General features: G+C 37.7%; 1 protein-coding gene across 2 annotated transcripts; it reads right to left on the bottom strand.

The window, feature by feature from the left end:
• Positions 1 to 215: 215 nt before the first annotated feature.
• Positions 216 to 18,098, bottom strand: LOC131769596 (single-stranded DNA-binding protein 3-like). 2 transcript variants are annotated; one of them, XM_066159174.1, is made up of 19 exons: positions 17,991 to 18,098; positions 17,701 to 17,773; positions 17,493 to 17,554; positions 17,127 to 17,211; positions 13,037 to 13,150; positions 12,854 to 12,925; positions 12,085 to 12,111; positions 11,631 to 11,699; positions 10,991 to 11,078; positions 10,163 to 10,215; positions 9,704 to 9,765; positions 9,268 to 9,301; positions 7,493 to 7,535; positions 7,257 to 7,327; positions 7,004 to 7,070; positions 6,203 to 6,234; positions 5,594 to 5,677; positions 3,791 to 3,831; positions 216 to 2,877 (listed from the first exon to the last, which is right to left on the bottom strand). In XM_066159174.1, exons 1-18 carry the CDS (start codon positions 18,044 to 18,046, stop codon positions 3,817 to 3,819), a joined length of 1,107 nt encoding a protein of 368 aa, XP_066015271.1. In that variant the 5' UTR covers positions 18,047 to 18,098; the 3' UTR covers positions 216 to 2,877; positions 3,791 to 3,816. The 2 variants fall into 2 exon arrangements, with proteins under 2 accessions (XP_066015271.1, XP_058941303.1); XM_059085320.2 differs by lacking the exon at positions 3,791 to 3,831.
• Between the last annotated feature and the right edge of the window lie 1,863 nt (positions 18,099 to 19,961).

Genomic DNA, 19,961 nt, shown 5'->3' on the forward strand with positions numbered 1-19,961 from the left:
GCTCTTCTAATTGTAATAAACACACTTATAACTCGTTGCATGACAAATATCAAATTACAGACATAAAAATTGTCACCTTTGAATGACAACTAACCTGGCCGTTTCGCGTTCATGGGAATTCAAGTAACTTGTTTTGTTTTTTTTTTAAACGGTGTGCGCATGCTCTGTCAGCCAATTCAGGAAGGGAATCTTTTGTCTCTAAAATCCTTCTAAAATTAAATGTCCATTTCTTTAATATCAACATGATCACAAACTGTATGAGCGTACTTAATCAGAAACATTAGTTATAGGGCATAGGTCATTTATACAGATATTTATCAGGGCATTCAAGAGTCAGAAGGCTTACGACGGCTCCTAAATATTTATAATATATATATATATATATATATGAATACTACTACAGAGGCTAAATTTGTTGGTTCTTCAAATTCGATCCTTTCAAATTATCGCGTATCAATCAAATCCTTTTTCTTGCTTTTTCATTAGTATCAATCATGGTTGTAGCTCAATTGAAAACCCCCCAAAACGTTTTTTTTCCAAAGAAAATTTTAAATTAACTAGTTACTAAATGTTTGTTGGGCGAAAATGAAGCGTGCATGATTCTTCAATTTCCTTAACCGCTAAGAGAAAAGCTAAGTCACTAGAACTCATTCCAGCAAAACGAATGTCAAGCAACCCAGGTAGCCTTGCGTGACGCCAACAAAGTGTCGCTCTTGATGCCGCATCGCGTTATGAAATGTTTAAATATATCTTAAAATGAATAAAAATGGACTAGCTAGGTTCTGGCGCTAGTAAGCTAGAGTCTGTTTCACAAACTGCTACATTCTACCCAAGTACAGCTTAAATATGGGCAACTACAGGATCGTCGTCAGTATCTATGCGACTGCTCACCCACCCCTCCCGTAACCCAACATTAACCCTAAATTGCTATCAGTCAACTATAGCTGAGTTAGGGGAGGGGTAGGTGCGCAGGGTAGGTTCCCAGTTACTCAAATACTGACAGTGATCTCAACTATATCCCTTACAAAAAAGCCAAGGCACTCCTGAGGCGGAATTGGCATAAATGCGATCCAAGCTAAGCGAGAAGCAGCCAAAGCTTCCTTTCCAAAGCGCAGTCATGAATTCTAAAGAGCTTCAGGCAATTCAAAGTTAAAACGGCGAGTCCTTGTTTTCAAATTGCAGTTGAAGCCCCAAGAACCAAACCCGAGTCGGAATTAATAAGTCGCACCTATATTTGACTGCCACTTTGAAAGAAAGCAACGGTTACCTCGTGGTCTCATCTTGCACGAGCGGCAAAAAGTCACGCTCAATCAGAGTTCCTCGTGAACCAATGTCATTGGAATTATTTTCATACCTTGTAGACCGGATTTGATCCGTCAAAGTGAATTTTAAAAAAAGACAGCGAAGTTGCAAAACTTCTAATTTAGTAGCGATTCTGGAAACTTCTTGTGTGTTAAATAATGGTTTAAGACGGCTTCTCCTTGAGAGAACACGTCCACGCAAAAAATATTAAGTCCAAAAGCAGCTGAGTAAATGATGATATGATAATGTCAATGGTAATACGAGCATTCGTATTTCTTGAGCGAATATTGGCGAATTTACACGCGTTTTTGTTCGGACGACAGAATTCTTCCTTATTTGAGATTCAACTTACGGGAGAAAAAGATACATCACTCAGATGAGCAGTGTCTTTCCTAAAGCCGAAGAGTACATTGTATAGATCTCAAGGAAAAAGTGCGTATTTTTTCCCCTTAAAATTCAAAGGTCGTGCGTGATTAACTTAGTTCCCATGGTCTCTCTTCCTAGCTTGGCGAGAGAACCTGAGAACGAAGTTGGTTGGCATTACTCCGTGAAACAAAATTTTTGCTTCCGTCCTTAACAGTCAAATGCTGTTGGTAACAATGTTTTTTTTTCAGGGAACGGAAATTCTTTCATAATCGTCCGATTCATCCCAAAATCTGCGCCAAATAGCTCAACTATCTGCAGTGAACATTATTTAAAAGCAATGCAAAGACGTTATTTTGTTGAATCCCTCCCGCTTGGGTGAAAAGTATACCTTAAGTGAAAAAACTCCGAGTTAAAAGAGGGTGGAAGCCGTTCAAAGCATCACTCACAAATAGCCGGGTAAAATTGTGATATTAGAGTTAAAGATGTCCCAAGAAATATCCAAGTATCTTACACACAACGTAAGGAAAAAGAACTATACAAACATATTTCCCTTTCTATATAATATAACCTTATTTAAAGACAATCTATTCTAGGTTTAGTCTGAGTTAACAAGCGCCTATCTTTATTTCCTTCACGTTATCTCCTCTCAACATCCATCAAAAGTTCGATGTTACTTGATCATGATCTTAAGCTACGCGTGCGCGCGCGCCAAAAGCAAATCAATCTGCACTTCAGCCAATCGGCAAAAACGGTTAGAAGTTAACTTTAACTACGTCATTAGACATAAACTTTTTTTTCGCCGAATATTTCTACTCATTTGCGAGAAAGGAAAGGGCATGAAAACACAGACGGTTGTTAACTCAGGCTATTTATGGCCCCTTTTGCCTCAAGCCCTGAAGTTTCACGCATACTTCACCGCGTTGAACCGCAGAGCGCAAGAAAAACGGGTTGTTCGTACACGGGAGGTTTCTCCAACTATTAGATTCGTTCCTAACACTGGAGTCCATACCTCTGCTGAGGAAGAACTGCTGTTTGCTACAAATCCTTTGATTATGACGGACGAAATATACAAAGACAGTAATTGTCTGACCATTATTGCATGAAGTAGTCTCCCTGATGATCTGTTGTTCCGTCAGTCGTTTCAAATCTTCTGGCTTCCTCTTGCATGGTTTCTTTGATCTTTAATATCGCTACAGATTCGCAGTGATCCTGTAAAGAAATTACAATGTCCATTATCAACTGTTCGTCAAATAAAACGAGATCAGACTAGTTGTCTACATGCGTAGCATTTTGCAAAATTTGGGAAAGTTAAATACTTTGTATGCACGCATCTAAACTAAAAAAACAAAACAAAACAAAACAACAAAAAAAAACTTCTTGCAATCTATCATTCTTTTGGTGAATTACTGTAACAAACGTGCGCAAACGTGATCAGCTGCACGAGCGAGCATAGCGCGCAAGACTGCACACGAAGAGTCTCCGATCTTTGAGAACCAATCTAAAAAAAACTTCAGCACGTAACGACCGAGGTATTCTCAATTCTTAAAGAGTGAAACAAACAAACAAACAAACAAACAAACAAACAAACTCCACAGAAGAAAATGCGAGACCAAACGTTTTAAGCGTTAGACTTTCAAACAAATTTCTACGCTGTGCGCTCTTATTCCCGATGGAAAAGCCAACTCAGAATTTGTCGGAGATTAGTCGGAACTTAATCGAATCACTCCTCGACTTGCTTTCATAATTCAAATAGGGAGTATTTTTGGGAATTGTGTATTCCCGTCGTATTTCTCGACGAAGTTCTTCCGAAGCTACGATTGCACGACTATCGCCCGATTACTTGTTAACGCCAAATTTTTCACACAATGAGGCTGGGAAAAACTTCAGGTGCCAAGACGAAGTATGGCCTAAAGCCATGTTGCTTCCTAAACCGAAAACCACGCCTAAAGTGCAAGTTGGGTACAAACAACAAGTTACATATATCGATGACCTTTTTTTTTTTTTTTTTTGTCAACCATAAGTCACGTGGTACCTCTAACCACAATAAACATGCATTCTTTAGCAAATCATGTTCTGTTTATGCAAAGTTTACCAGTTCCTAAGCAAAAATAATTCAACTCACTTTTTAAAAGCCTGTTAACGTTCACTCTAACTTGGAAATGTCTGCAACAAATAAGAATTATAAAGTATTACAATCGACCCTTTCACGGGGAACCTGGTTCATTAGTGCCTCCTTTCCGCCCGTCTGGCCAACAGTATCATCACTACTGCTGACCACGAGAAGTGGGGACTCGGGATAATCCGCCGAGTTCTCCAGGCATGCGTAAAGTAACCGAGCGTTTTGACGGTGAAAGAATGGCATGAACGTATGAATGAAAAGTTTTTTACGAAGTGGTTATGGTGTCACATGACCTATGGTTGTTTCTGCAAGCTACAGAAGTGATAAGAATAGGAAAAAAAAAAGACAAAAGAATGTTATAAAGAGTATGGCTGGATAAGAACGACATTCACATTTTTCAATTGGGCAAAGTGCGTCTGCGATCAACATTCGCTTACTTTGAGCATGCGCAGAAATTCTAGTTTCATTTGCATGCTCACCGAAACTCTATGTCACACACAACTTAATATGACGCGTGTCTATAGATTTAAAAGTTCATCATCAAAAGCGTCAAAAAGGATATCAAAGAACAAAGTAGATGCAAAATAAATATATATTATTTTCCTTAAGCTACTGCATTTGATGAGAACGTTAAAAATAAGAACCCCACTCAAAACCGCCATGGCGAGTCGGCTGACGCTCTTGAGATATTATTATTACGATTATTATTATTATCATAATTATTATTATCAGTATTACTATTATCATAATTATAATTATCATTATTACTATTATTATTAGTATTAGTATTAGTACTAGTATTACTATCATTATCGTTATTATTATCATTATTACTGTTATTATCATAAATTTACAGATCCCATCAAAATTTTACAACTCTTGAGATTTGGATGCCTTTCTAAAAGTGTAGCTGACATTTTTTAAAAACAAAGAATCGAACTTGCAAGTTTTAGAACTTATAATTTGATTTCTACCAGCATTACATGTCTTTTGCAATTAGTACACGGGTTTCTTAGTCTACTGAAAATGAGGCAAGACCTGACTCAAAGAGCGAAGAATTCTGCATTTGAAGCCTAAGCAAACTCATAAACATCTGCCGAGGTTTATCTCACGGATGGTCACATGTGATGAAATTTATGTTTGGTGGTTAGTTAATCTCGCTTCTTACAACAAAGAAAAGTTTTAATTTTTAAGTTACGCTTTAAAAAAGCACTCAGCACTCACATTAATCATATATTTCAAGTAATGCTCAAGAAATGTTTTCAATCAAATTCAAGTCTTCAGCATCTTAAAATAATTTCTCACAATCGATCTTGATTCCTGAAAATTTTATACGCAACTTTAAATATTCAAGTCCAGATTACCAAAAGAAGCTGGAGAATTAACCCAACGAATTACCACAAGAATGGTTGTTCACACAAATGAAAATAATTTGCTAGAAATTTGACCTTCAAGAGGATTGAGAGCAGCAATGAAAGAAAAGGGAACCGAAGAGAGGTAGCTTCCTACACAAGTCATCTTCTCCATATAGGAAAGAAGAAAAAATCAGTGAAGATCTGGAATTTCGTTTGCAAAGTTAATCAGGTTGCTTCAAGTCTCTTGAAAGGTCCCCGGTTGCGGATAAATGGACATGTTAACAAACTTGTTTTTGATCACTTTTTGATGACGTTATTCTTTATTATTCTTGGTATTTGCAAGCAAAACCAGAAAAAACAAAAAGCCACCTTTGGAAGTGTCGCAAGAAAACTATTAACTAATTTTTTTCAAATTGCAAAAATAGAGAACGAGAAACAACATGTCACTTACATTGTCTTGTGAAAAAGGCAGTAAATTGCTAAACTGGTTATCGCCTTCCCCAGGGGTACCGGGGTTGTGGTCATTCTGGTTATCCTGCAAATGATGCAGAAACACGAGACAAAAGTAAAAATCATTAGGGGAGGGGTGGGGAGAAGATGCGGCAGAATGATCTTTCATGGCTGATGACTTGTGAGTAATTCCAGTGAAAGACAAGATTGTCTCTTGAGAGCTGGCAGAATTTATCTTCCAACAGAGCAAGTTTTGGACGAGGAACTCTTCAAATTGACAGTGCTAGACACATCTGATAAAACTACAACCCCCCTCAATGCCCTTTCATCTGCCAAATTTACAACGTCATTGCATGAGCATACCCGGCCAGTCATATCAGCTTTATCTGACAAGGTCCTATTGTTTAACTTTCTGGCTTTTGGTAAACAACTTACAAACATTATTTACTACTACGCCTAACTAGAAATTGTACTTTTTACCCTTTTAAAGCATCTCTTTACTGCAACATACACGCAGCACAGTCACCTGGCTAAAACCCAGGCCTCTCCTTCCACTTTCTTACTACATAAATATACCTTAACTCTTAGACACTAAAAGTACTGATGTTACCTTTGGGAGACCGTCCATATCAGGGTTTGAATCTGTTACAGAAATTATCAAAATTCTATTCAATACTTGCATGGGATTTAATGTTAGCAATGACTTTACTGAGATCCCTATTTCATCATTTCTTACAGCAAATTGAATTTAGATGCATTAAAATAGAAAATGTGATGACTAGATATTCCTAGCATCAAGGAAAAGTTATCAAACAGCAGTTTTGCAAGTATGCAACACTATTTTAAATGATTTTATAAACTTAAGCATATTTTTAAATGTCCTTTTTAATTAATTTTGTATCATGCAAAGCTAAATCTTTGTGATCTTTTACATTTGGGGAATCCTCATAGAGCTAATTTCTAGTTTTCCTTTTCAAGACAATGTTTTACAATTAATTTCCTCAAGTTGAATAAATACTTTGTCAAGAAACTTGGTCAATGAGAAAATCAGCACCTGTTATTCTGAACAGAAAAGGTAAAAAATACCATATTTCCTCAAGTAAGTGCTCGTGAGCTTATTGAAATTTTTGGATAGAAGGAGGGTGTTTAATCGAAAAGGATGCACACTATTCTTTTGCATCAATTCTGCTGTAGTTGAAGCTTTAAAAGTTTTAAATAAAGTGGTAATAGAAACAGGTTTTTCATGTATCCCTACTATAAAGAAAGTGATGAATGAGGGGGCCCTTATTTCAGAGGGGTGCACTCATATAAAGTAGGGCACTTAGAGTGTGGGCATCTATTCCAGGAAATAAAATAAACAAGCCAAGTTGCATCTTTGAACATTTTCAGACAGTACTTTAAATAACCTTACCATTCATCACAAGAGGGGGCTCCTGGCCCCCAAGAGGTAATGTGGGTTCTGGGCCACCACCCATGTACTGTGAAAAAGGTAAATAAATCATTGGTTAATCCTCTGTTGGGCTGTCAAGAGAAGAAACTCTAAGACATTGCTTACTTGGTGGTTGGTATTTGAGACAAAAAAAAGATATATATATATATATATATGCTGCAAGTGCTAAATTCCAAGTTACTTCTGTTAATAGCTAAGGGTTTCTTATACTCACTGCTGACATGTTTCCACCAGGGACAGATTTCATCATAGCATACATGGATTCATTGCCAGTATTTGATGGGTCTGAAAAAGAATAGTATTAAATTTTTGTTTTCAAGGGCCTACATCAACAAATATTAACTAACACATTTCAAATGTTTTCCTGTCCAAGTATATTATTCAATTTTTCTGTTCTAAACACATTGCACACACACAGACTTGCAAGATATAAAAGATTTAAAAACCAACCTTGAGGAGATGGCATTATTGGTGTTCCGGGAGGACCTGAGACCTGAAACAAGAAGTACTTCAAGTAAGTGGCTTGTACCTCAGATAAGTGACTTATATCTCAAGTAAGGGACTTGTACCACAAGTGAGTGACTTGTATCTAAAGTAAGTAGCTTGTACAACAGGTGACCTGTATCTCAACTAAGTGACTTGTTTCTAAAGTTAGTAATTTGTACCAGAAGTAAGTGACTTGTATCTCAAGTGACTTGTACCACAAATAGGTGACTTGTATCTCAAGTAAGTGACTTGTATCTCAAGTAAGTGACTTGTATCTCACATAAGTGACTTGTACCTCAAATAGGTGACTTGTATCTCAAGTAAGTGACTTGTATCTCAAGTAAGCGACTTGTATCTCAAGTAAGTGACTTGTATCTCAAGTAAGCGACTTGTATCTCAAGTAAGTGACTTGTATCTCAAGTAAGTGACTTGTATCTCAAGTAAGTGACTTGTATCTCAAGTAAGCGACTTGTATCTCAAGTAAGCGACTTGTATCTCAAGTAAGTGACTTGTATCTCAAGTAAGTGACTTGTATCTCAAGTAAGTGACTTATATCACACATAAGTGACTTGTACCTCAAATAGGTGACTTGTATCTCAAGTGACTTATATCACACATAAGTGACTTGTACCTCAAATAGGTGACTTGTATCTCAAGTAAGTGACTTATATCACATAAGTGACTTGTACCTCAAATAGGTGACTTGTATCTCAAGTAAGTGACTTATATCACACATAAGTGACTTGTACCTCAAATAGGTGACTTGTATCTCAAGTAAGTGACTTATATCACACATAAGTGACTTGTACCTCAAATAGGTGACTTGTATCTCAAGTAAGCGACTTGTATCTCAAGTAAGTGACTTGTATCTCAAGTAAGTGACTTGTATCTCAAGTAAGTGACTTGTATCTCAAGTAAGTGACTTGTATCACACATAAGAGACTTGTATCACAAGTAAGGAACTTGTATCTCAAGTAAGTGACTTGTATCTCAAGTAAGTGACTTGTATCTCAAGTAAGTGACTTGTACCTCAAGTGACTTGTATCTGAAGTGATGTATCTCAAGTGACTTGAATCTCAAGTGACTTGTACCACAAGTAAATGTCTTGTACCTCAAGTAACTGATTTGTACTTCAAGTAACTGATTTGTACTTCAAGTAACTGACATGTTTCTCAAGTAACTTGTACCTCAGCTAAGTGACTTGTACCACAACTGACTTCTATCTCAAGTAAGTGACTTGTACTTCAAGTAAGTGATTTGTACCACAAGTAGATGACTTGTACCTCAAGTAACTGACTTGTACCTCAAGTAGCTGACTTGTACCTCAAGTAACTGACTTGTACCTCAAGTAAGTGATTTGTACCACAAGTAGATGACTTGTAACACAAGCAAGTCTTAGTGTACGTGTGTAGGTTATGATTTCTGGTTTCTGGTTGTAATGTGTTGTTCTTAATTGCACTGTTTGTATGGTAATGTAACATTTTAAAATAGAAATAGAATCAAATCAAATAACAAGCTGTAATTTTCACTTTAAACACGACTCACAAACCACCCCCCCCCCAAAAAAAAAAAATGCTGAATGATTTTATGGGTTCAATGGGCAGTATGAGCAGTCCTGATTCAACTTGTTCAACAACAACTACACTTTTAAGATACTGAATGTATGTAACCTCATGTGAATTAGGTTCAGGTGACATTCGCTAAATTTATCTTCAAAGCTTCACTACAGCTATACATACCGATGTTGTAGGATTCCAGGGTCTACTACCAGGCCTATGAAAAATTAATGCACATAAACTACTTCTCAATGATCTGACAACTGTTATTTGTTCTGTAAAATTGAGCAATTTTTTAACTCCATCTAAATTTGATCATCTGATCAGAATCTTAGATAACGAGTTTAGGACAGGTGAACTGCCATTAAAGAAATCACAGAAAAGGAAGTTTGCACAAATACAGGGATCAGTTTTGAAAATTAGCCTATTACAACTTAAAACTAGCACAACTACTCTATGTGCTAATCAGCCACATATTGGAGGTAAGGCAAACTTGAGTGGGTTCTTTGTTACCCATGCTGGAATCTGTTTACAGTATATATCATATTTACAAGTGCAGGCTGTAATGAACAGCACCCCAAGATATTTTTTCCCAAGCTTCAAAGATTTAACAACTTACATGGGCATGTTGACACCTGGAGCTACTGAGCTGTTTGGTGGGGGTCTCATTCCACCATAGTTCTGCAAGTAAGATAACAAGATTAGTCAGCTAGATTTAGGTACATTTACTTACTATTTACTAAGAATACAATTGGTGAGAAATAGCCAAACACTATATACATTGACAGTGCTAACTGCCATGTAGCATGGAGTGCGCACAAGTTATAATTTGGAAATTGCCATATTTTATGTGTTTTGCAGAGGGAACATTTTAAAAGTTAAGATGACTGCAGAGACGAGGAGTTTTTGAAAATTGTAACAAATAGGTTTACATGTTTGGCAGAGTTTTTCACCTTCTTTCTGCGAAACTGGGTACCATTCACCAAACCACAAATACAAGACCCACTAAAAATTTCATGCCAAACAATACCCTGTATTTTTACAAGAATGGCAAGACGCTAAAATATTGTTTCCTCACCGGTGGAACAGGAACTCGAGGATGGTTCATTCTGCTCATTTGCATTGGTTGCCCTGTGGAAGTCAACAAAACACAACAAAGTGAAGTTGGTGCCAAAGTATCCACCCAGGGCAAAACAAAGTAAACCGTTTTTCACCTTAAGATCAATATGCATTTCTCTACACCCTTCTCTGTAAATTTCCTTAGATACTGACGAGGAGAATTTGTTTAACAATCAAAGCCCCTTACATTGGCTTTCATTTCCTTTACATTCACATGATCTACTGAATGATTCAGACTTATTACTGTAAGGGGAAATTACAAGCTGGTCACTCCAGGGTTTAGATGGTTAAAAGCACCCAAGACAAAAAGGCTAGGACAAATTCACGAGGGGGATGCCAGAAAATGTAAAGGAAGAAGACAAAACTCTTTCTAAGGAGGAAAAGTTAAATCTTGCCATGGAATAAAATAATGAATACCAAAAATTAGGGAGTGGTTGCCCACAACTGAGGGGAAAAAGTCTTCGCACAAATGTAATAAAGGGAGTGAGAGGATTGAAATGCAATCATTTCCTAAGGAGGAAATACACTGTAAAGGAATGATGGAGAGAACCAAAAAAATAGACGGGGTCACCAATTACTAAAAATACAATTTCAAAGGAATTAGTAAAGGAAGTGAGAATGTCCAATACACTTATCAGGAATGAACAATTTACTCATGCAATGGGACAAAAGAACAATGGTGGCCAACAGCTAAAAACAAACAAAAGAGTTTATACACAGTTTATCAGCAGTTTTTCAGAGATAACTATTTCTCAAAATAACATTTTCAAAATATGATTATCATTACCTTGATATCCGCCTGGCTGCCGTGTAGGGTCCATAGTACTTGGTAACAAGGGCTGCGCTCCTGGCACACCTGCCACGCCTCCTGGAGGCTTCGAGGTTTCACAAAACAAAAACAGACATCAGCTGGTTTTGAAATAAATCCACTACATGTTTAAAAACTGCATTAAAAATTCCCAATAGCCCCTCACATGATGACTTTGAGATTATCAAACCCTGGACATTTCCACCGCAACTCATCCTGGTTTTCAGTAACATAAAGCAAGCTGCTCCTGGTTGCTTGAAGGGTGGATTTGCTATCCACTGAAAAAAAATCTCTAACTGGTGAATATCACTATATATTTTTTAACACTTATCCGCTGAAAAGTGATTTCTCTATTGGATAGCATTATCCACCCTCTGAAACAGTGTCCAGGAGTTCTACTGCCTCACCCCCTTCCCCCTCCCCCCAATGAAATACTGCAAGGCCATTGGATTGGGCTTTAGCCTGGTTGCGAAGGTCACCTCCTAGCTGGTAAGGACATTGCCACCTTACCTGTCCCTGCTTTTACTGCACTTATGTTCCAACACCATTGACAAAGTGGGTGCACAACACTTTCAATATTGGGTCGCTCAGAGAAAAAAAAATTCCTCTCACAAATTACCTGGCCTGGAATCCTTACATTCGGAGGTCTGTTCGCTGCTGGGTTATATCTTGACATACCATATGGTGTCTGCAGAGAAAAAGCACATGGCAAGGTCAGATGCAACAAGAAAGAAAGATTCTGTTCAGTACACTTCAAACATTGCTGATCTAAACATTAAGCAGGAATATATGTACCCAGTAAATAAAGAAGTTCTCTGACTTGATTGGCTTTTGATCACCTTGTCAGCTATCCAAGGTGCTTCAGTTTTGGTCACCATGGTGTGTGGAGGAAAAAAATTGGTGACTAAATTTGCTCCGAGAATCCTTCTGAGTTAAGAAAAACTTTGCCTCTTTCTGGCAGGATTATTGCTAATCCATTACCAAATTCTCTGAATTAACAGTATAGCACTTGTAAGGCTGACAGTGTGGAGAATTAGCAATGAAATCTGGGTGTAAGAGTTAAGTTTTCATACCTGATTGGGCATATATCCTTGAGGCGGCTATAAAAGATACAAACAAAGAGTTATAACTGACATCATGTTGCAAAATTCTACATCAACTACATGAAGACATGTTATAGATGAACATTTTACACATATAGTAAGCTAACAATTTGATTGGTTCTTCCTTATGATCTACTGGAGGACAGACACATAGCTGATATCACCATCAATAATTTTTATGCTTTTTTATTACATAAAACAAATACAATCCATGTTGCCGTGACAGACAGGGTTGCACCTCCCATGCCACTTTTTGGTTCTCAACACATTTGGACATCTTCTGTTATCTATTACTGTACTGACAGACTGCCACATGGAATCTATTTTTTAACCCTCATATCCCACTAATGACCAAGACAGAATTTCTTCTTACACTATCAGTACAATATCAAGCAGACAAGAAATGAGAATAAAGAAAAATATCAATAAAGGGATTATTGGTTGATCCAATTCCAAATTCTCCATACTAACTCCACACAAATTGTACAGCAAGCAGTAAGGAGAATTACTAATGAAATCTTATGAGTAAAAGCCAGTTAAGTACAAGATGGTTATAACATTTTACACTGTGGATAAACCCCTGGTATGTGACAATTTTGGTGAAAGCTACTATGCTGTAATTTCATGCAACACTGAACACAAAAAGGTCCTAACTAAGAAATTTCTTGCATTTCAAACTACAAGGCTTGATCAATTGAATTGAAGAAGACAGAAAGCTAAAACGCATCCTTAAAATTACCTGATTAGGCATATAACCAGGAGGGGTCTGGTGTGATGGAGGCTGATGAGGCGATGCTTGTGGTTGTGACGACTACAAGGAAAAGACAAAGAAAAATGTTGGAGTGCAGAACGGAGCAAACCAGGGATTATGTAGGTGAGTTTTTCCAAGAGGAAAAGGTACAAGACCAGAAATACTGCTTACCGGAAAGTAAGGAGGCATTCCTCCAGGCATATTAGAACCCCCTGGGGGACCATCTGTAGCCATCTGGGGGAATCCTGGGGAAGGTACAGCCCCTTGCTGAAGGTTTGGGATGACCTGAGGAAGTAAAAATTTGTGTTTTATGTTTATCAATTCTAATCAAAACTAGACCGAATTCCTGCGGGTGATTGGCTATCAAAAGCACTATTTGAAAAATCAGACGAACAGCTAATGTACCATGCTTGCAAATGGACAGTGTGACAGGAAAGTTTACATGTCATGCAAATGAAATTGGACAGCAGCAGTTCCTTTTAAAACTTATGATAATTTCAGTTTTACTACTTTACATCATAAGAATCGACTCTACCAAATTTCAATGAAATCTCTATATCTACCAATTTAGTCACATGGCATTTCTCCTAACAATTCTCATACTTTATTCTGAAAGCTTGTTATGAGAAGACAGAAATTCATCAGGAACCTGAAGAGAGTCTTACTTTCATAAACTAATACATTATCTTCACAAATATACAGGGGAAAGAATAAAGTGCAGCAACCGAGAATTTCTTATGAGAACTTTGGAGGTAGATGGTTGAAACCAAATTTAGTTTAGGTTTAGGTTTAAAGTCATCAGATTTGATACTAACAGAATCAAATCATTCAACAAAACTGTTTTTTCCAGAGCTCCCTTCACATTTTTCCTTTTAAAAAACTTTTAAATCATACTTGTCACTTGAGCAAATTTTAAAATCATCAGATCTGTTACTGACAAAATCAAGTCATTCAATAATAAAATTGTTTTTTCCAGAGCTCCCTTCCAAATTTTTTCCTTAAAAATTTAAAGTTGTACTTATGACAAAAGTAAATTTTACAAATTTAGTTTTTTTGTTTTTTTTTTGGGTGAGAAACAGCCCCTGCTAGAGTAATTAAGGTTGTCCTTTGAGCATTAAATTTCTGTTGACAAAAGCACCGACTGATGAAAATTGCAGTAAACCCTTTAACTCTTAAGATTTAATTGCTAATTCTCCCCTCTAGCTGCTACACATCTCCTTGTAAATTAGTCATGAGAACTTGGTGCTAGATCAGATAGCAGCTTCTGCCTGATAAGTTTGAATATTCTCATTATCTGTTTGCTGAATAATGTATGGTTATTATAGAAAGAAGCAGGTAATTTATTGTTAAAAACTGAGTTTAAAACGTAAATTAACCACTGTAAAGGGTAAAAAAGCTGACAAAGGGCTAACGCTCGAAATTTCAGCTTTTTTACCCTTCACGGTGGCTAATTTACATTTTCAACTCAGTTGTTAACACTAAATTACCTGCTATACTCTCCCACCAACACAGTACCCCAGTGTCTTTAGAAACTTACCCCTTTATTATAGAAAGAAGTTTTCATGTTAATCACTTCTGGGAGTTAAAGGGTTATGAGTAAACAATTTCACTCTCAGAAGTGACCAAGCCATAACTTCTCCTTACAATATTAATACAATATCAAACAGCCAAGTAATGAGAATAACCAAAAATTTTAACAAGGCGATTATCATATGATCCAGCACCAAATTCTTACAACAAACTTAAATAAGAGAGGTATGGCAGATAGTAATGAGAATTTGCATTCAGATATTGAGAATGTAAGGGTGAAAACCAAACATTTTTTAAAATGATATGAAGAAATCAGGGTTCATCTAGAGCATGTTACACAAAGGACCCAAAGTTTCCAAAAACGTTTAAGATTTGTACTGCAAACTGCAAAACTATAGTCTCAGACATTCGATGTTTACACTTTTTAAACAATATCCATAGCGAAGCAAAACTTCTTTGAAGGTTGACAACTTCATTATGATATATCATTCAATTCTCCCAACTGTGAAAAAGACCTTCATATGGGACCAGAAAAAGAGAATTCAGATATTTTTACTGTACATACCAAGTATTTTGTTTAGAGACCATACTTTTGACAGGAAATTCAGAGTACTTAGATTTGAAACAACACATCTTACATAATACATCAAAAAGATAAAACATTTATTTCCCTCTAATTGTCCCATTCAGATGTAGGAGTTCACTGTACAATCCTTTCAAGAAAGCACAGATATATAACCAACCCACTAAAGCATCGGTTGCAGTGATTTTATCTTTAAAAACAATTCCCTGTCACCAAAATACATTTACAATACAAGACTGTCAATTTTGTTGTCATCAACCACCAAAGAACTCGTATTTTCACAATCCTTGTCTAAACAATGAAAATCTTGAAAGCATGGCATTTCGTTCTGAAACTATTTCAAGCACGAGCTTATTGAGAGGCCGACAGCAAAAATCAAGAAATCACGCCAAATTGGATTGTATTGTTTGCTCGAAAAACAGAAGAGGCCATGCGCTAAATTTAACAACAGTTTATCGTTGGATCAGCGAGCTCATAGGTTCCGAGACAATAGCATTTTGGGGAAACTTTTGACGGGAATGGGTGAGTTTTGGAAACTCAACACCTGCCAAGGCGCGAGTACGAAGCCTATAAAATCACCCAAAACCTCTCTTGTACAGACACTTCACTTGTCAGACTTTGTACTTAAACGACAGGAAAACAGTGTTGCTTTAAGTTCGACCGGCCACCCATGACGTGTATTCCGTTTTGTCAGTGTCGTGGAAATAAAAATCTGGGCTATTTATGGCCATGTATATTCAAATTATCTACACACTGTCGGGCTACGCTTATCGCGCGTGCAACATGAAATTGGTCGAATAATCGCTTTCAAAACAACTTGCGAACGTCTGATCGGCTCTGTAGGGAAGGATTTCATCGCTTTGCTTTTCTCAAATGGCGCTCGCGCAAGCTGAAAGCTCTATCATGTGACGAAAAAATACCATTCCTTCCTGAAATTATGCAAATTTTGGGAAACCTCAATACGTATCTCCCCCACAGTTTATCAACACAAAATATTCGTCCACGGCGCGGTCTCGTGGTTTCGAAGCATCGATCGATCAATCCTTCGATTGATCTTTCCTTCTCGCGTCTTAGCACGGACTAAGCGGTTTATTAATCGTTGATGAAAACTGACGCTCTTCATTGTGATTTCGTTCTGTATAAAGAATATATATCTCGTACGCCTACACCTGACTAGCGACTCGATCATGTCGTAACTATAACCTCGGGTAATTTATTCAAAAGCTGTGTTCATGAGCATTCACCGAGATCTATTCAAGCGGTAACGCGGGATTTAAAATGACTAGAATAAGAACATTCAATCACATGAGAAAAAAGACAACATCATCGAGTGGAGCGATCTGTAATCTCCAGTCAAATAAATTTGAAGAGAGCTAAAACTTTAGAATGTGTGTCCTAAATGCAACTGGTGGCGATGACAAAGACCTTTGTTCAAGTAAAGCATTCAAAGGTAAAAGTAGAAGATCTTCAAAAAAGCATAACGCGGACGAAACCAGTTCGACCTTTTGAAAAATTGCGAAGCGTACTAAATCAAAATGTTTCCCTATCCTTTACATGACACAATATATCCCGTCTTCGATAAAAAATTAACCAGCGCGCCTTCGATAGGAATTTGAATATTGACCGAGTAAAAGCCTCAACTCTAAAAAGATCGGTTGAATAAAAATATTCTTAACGCTGTAGAACGTTACGCTTAACATGCAACAGTTCGAGAGAGTCGATAGCATATCAGTTACGTTTTACACAGGGTAAAGCTAAAATTACCACGAAATGGGTTTGCATTTTCGTTGAAAGGTTATGACAGCGGGCAAAACGATTCAAGTGTTGGAAATTCTTGGATGTAGTGTACGAAAAACACACCATTTTAACTGCGCGTGTTTCTTCGCTTTTTAACGCAAGAGTGCAGCTCATTGGAGATTTAACTAGAGCCTAGTTAAATCTAGTTGCACCCACAACAATACCAGCGACGAGAAGAATGTTTCAAATCGGTGATCGAGACAGATTTGCGCGCGTGGAAATGTAACAATACACTGATGTAGCGTGACAAAAATGGTGTACGCATCAACAGAACGTATAATCGTTCGCTCGCAAAGATCTCGCTTAAAATTATATCGAAAGCTTACTACGTAAATACATATTTGCTCTTACATAATCGTGGAAGGCCTTTGCTTCACTAGAGTGATCACAACTGTCCCTTCTCTCGGGAGCAGCACAATATAAGTCCCAAAACACACTGCAACAAGAAAGGAAAAAGACACTAACATCAAATGCAACGAGCAGGGATAATTTGGGCGGGAAATTAAAAAAACAACTACGGTTAAATCGCAGAGAAAGGTTAATGAAGCTCCAAGAAGCACAGTTTAGAAGAGTGGAAAATAAAATATGGCAGTGTTGGGCATAAACGACTATTAAAAAACGTAGCTATCATTTATTCTTCTGAACAGAGTAATGAGGACCTAGTTTAAAATTCGAATCAACAACTCTCTAATTAGTTCAGTCATTGGCAAAACTTACCACCACCACGAATGGAGAAAGCCTGGCGGTTCTCCTAGCGTTATATTCTTCTCCCATCTTATCTGAAAGGGAATTCAACCATACTTCAGTGTTTCATTCGCGTGTAACAATCGAGCGACGCGATGCGCGTAGTTCGCGTCGCGGATCGCACAAAGCTTAAAACTTGCATACTCTCCGTGAATGCGAGTCGACTTCTGATCAAGTTTACCTCGTTTAGAAAAGTCTGTGCGCTCTTCTGTGCTCCAACATGAAGAAGATACTCGTATACGTACAAGGCCAGCCTGCGAAGGAACGAAAACGGGCGATAAACCATTTACGCTTCATCAATGTACAGACACATAGGACAGTTTCCTAAACACAAAGCCGAGCTCAGACCGGCGGTGAAAGTTTCGAAATTCGCCCGCGATGGGTCGAAATATAAAACATCTTCCCCCATTTTCGGACACGCTGATTCCATTTCTGACATCCATTTTGCAGGAAAAATCAAACGAAGCTTACTTTTCGCGTGCCTGGGCATCAGAAGGCACGGTATTCGCCTTGCCTTTAGAGTACATGCTGCGCTGGCCCTGTCAAAGATGTGTCAGTGCAGTTCGTCATGCCTTGTGGGGTCCGCGTCACAGACCGGGGCCTAGCGCCTGTAACTATAGAAACCATTAGTGGATTGGCACTGATTGGCCGATGGACGGGACCTCTGAGTCAATGGAAAAGATTTACTTTGGAATGGACTTGGCGATCAAGACGAGGGAGTTATGAAAAGTACAATGACGAAAAATCGAAAAGACGAAGTTTAGTGTAGTAACCTCCAGAAATCATTGCATGCAACGAAAATAACGTGTTCCTCGTTTTCTTGATGATTCTCTTCGTGCCTATGTACAAATATGTACATTTCTATGTGTTGCCTTACCGACTTTGATTTGTTTCCGGAACAAAGATAAATAGAAAATCGATTCAAAATATTGAGAAATATCTTAAAAGAAGACATCCTCATTTGCTCAAATTCCAACACCAAGATGACCACAGTTGTAGCTGTCACTCTATCAACCACACGAAAAAAAAAATTAAAATTAACAAATCAGTTAATGAACGAACAAATCAGTTCTGAATGTAACAATCAAGTATCGGTAGGCAATATGCTATGACATTAAATTGCACGTTTTGGCTTGCAGACTCTTAGTTTGTCATGGTTTAGATACTGCTGTCCGAGCACCTCAAGGCGGATTTAAATTTCTTTATTGAATGCCAAAAACATCTGTGGCTATAATTGCTCGAATTGAGACCGAAAAACTTTTTGCAGAGGGTTAAGCTAATGGATAGAGTGAAGAATTGTAGACTTAATGAATTACTGAGTGTTATAAGAATATTTTCTAAAAATGCGACATTACAATTTTATTAGCCCAAACAGTGCGTGACCTGTGTCTAAGTTCGGCTTACGCCGCAATTAGGGTTAAAAAGCGTCCCTCCCAACTAAGTACTCTCACCTTTCCCGTGGAGGAGAATGCCCTCAAGTCAGCGCCATATCAGGTCACACATTAAATTAAGAACTACAGAGGAGAGATAGAGACTCCAAGAAAAAAAAGTATGATGCATCCGCATACCTGACATCGGAGGACATGGCTGAGTTGTTGGCGTACCGAGATCAAGATCGGGAGCCGCGGTCTGGATTCGAGTCCTGTTTTAGGCATATTGACACTCTCTTGTGCTTTTAGCCAAGAATATGGACCGTCACAGTAGCTCTTTCTCTATACACGGGAAAGTGAAACAGTAAGGTGTGTCGCGAAGAAAACCACACGAAATGCTAAGATGTATCCGCGATCTATCAGCATCCCATCTCTAAGGAGCCAAGATATATGTTTATTCAGTCGACGCATGTTATGAAATCTCCTCCTCGACTTCTTCTCTGACTTTTCCTCCTCAGTTTTAATCACATCATCGTATTTACACTATTTAGATATTCTTTGTTGATATGGCAACATTTGAAACGCTTAATTTGAATCTTTCCTAACTCAATTGTGTCTAATAAAAATTCAAATTGGATTTTCAGAGCAGCAGCGCAACTACGAGATGGCTTTTCGTGTGTGGTTTCCAAGTCAGACTGGAATGGGGAGTGTTAGTGTTTTTGTAGAGAGCTGATAACCAGACAAAGTGGAAAAAATTCGGAGTAAGAAAGAGAATTAACAGCCAAAAAAAACACGTGTGATGAAAAATTCGGGAGTCTTGCCTAAGCCTCGAGCCCTTGACAGGTGAGGCGAACGCTACAAGTACATCTTAGCTCCCTTAAATTGGCCAATAGTTTAATTCTATATCAGCCTAGATACAAAATAAACTTATTTCAAAGTTAATTTATTGATTTTACTTGTAATAACATTAAAAAAAATCTTCAATAAAATTTTCGTTACAAAATTTCTTAAACCCGACAAACCGCGGAAAACTGCAACTTGAAACCGTACTGAACCTCGACAGGGAAAAAAT

Source organism: Pocillopora verrucosa, chromosome 12 (assembly GCF_036669915.1).
Source record: "Pocillopora verrucosa isolate sample1 chromosome 12, ASM3666991v2, whole genome shotgun sequence".
NCBI classification, from domain to species: Eukaryota; Metazoa; Cnidaria; class Anthozoa; order Scleractinia; family Pocilloporidae; genus Pocillopora; species Pocillopora verrucosa.

Bases quoted from the DNA above. Each gene is read 5' to 3' on its own strand.
- LOC131769596 (XM_059085320.2), bottom strand. From the start codon at position 18,046: ATGTACTCTAAAGGCAAGGCGAATACCGTGCCTTCTGATGCCCAGGCA. The intron at 17,774-17,990 runs GTAAGCTTCGTT...GTTCCTTCGCAG, and splicing joins GATGCCCAGGCACGCGAAAA to GCTGGCCTTGTACGTATACG. The intron at 7,328-7,492 runs GTTGGTTTTTAA...ATTCTTTTTCAG, and splicing joins AATAATGCCATCTCCTCAAG to ACCCATCAAATACTGGCAAT.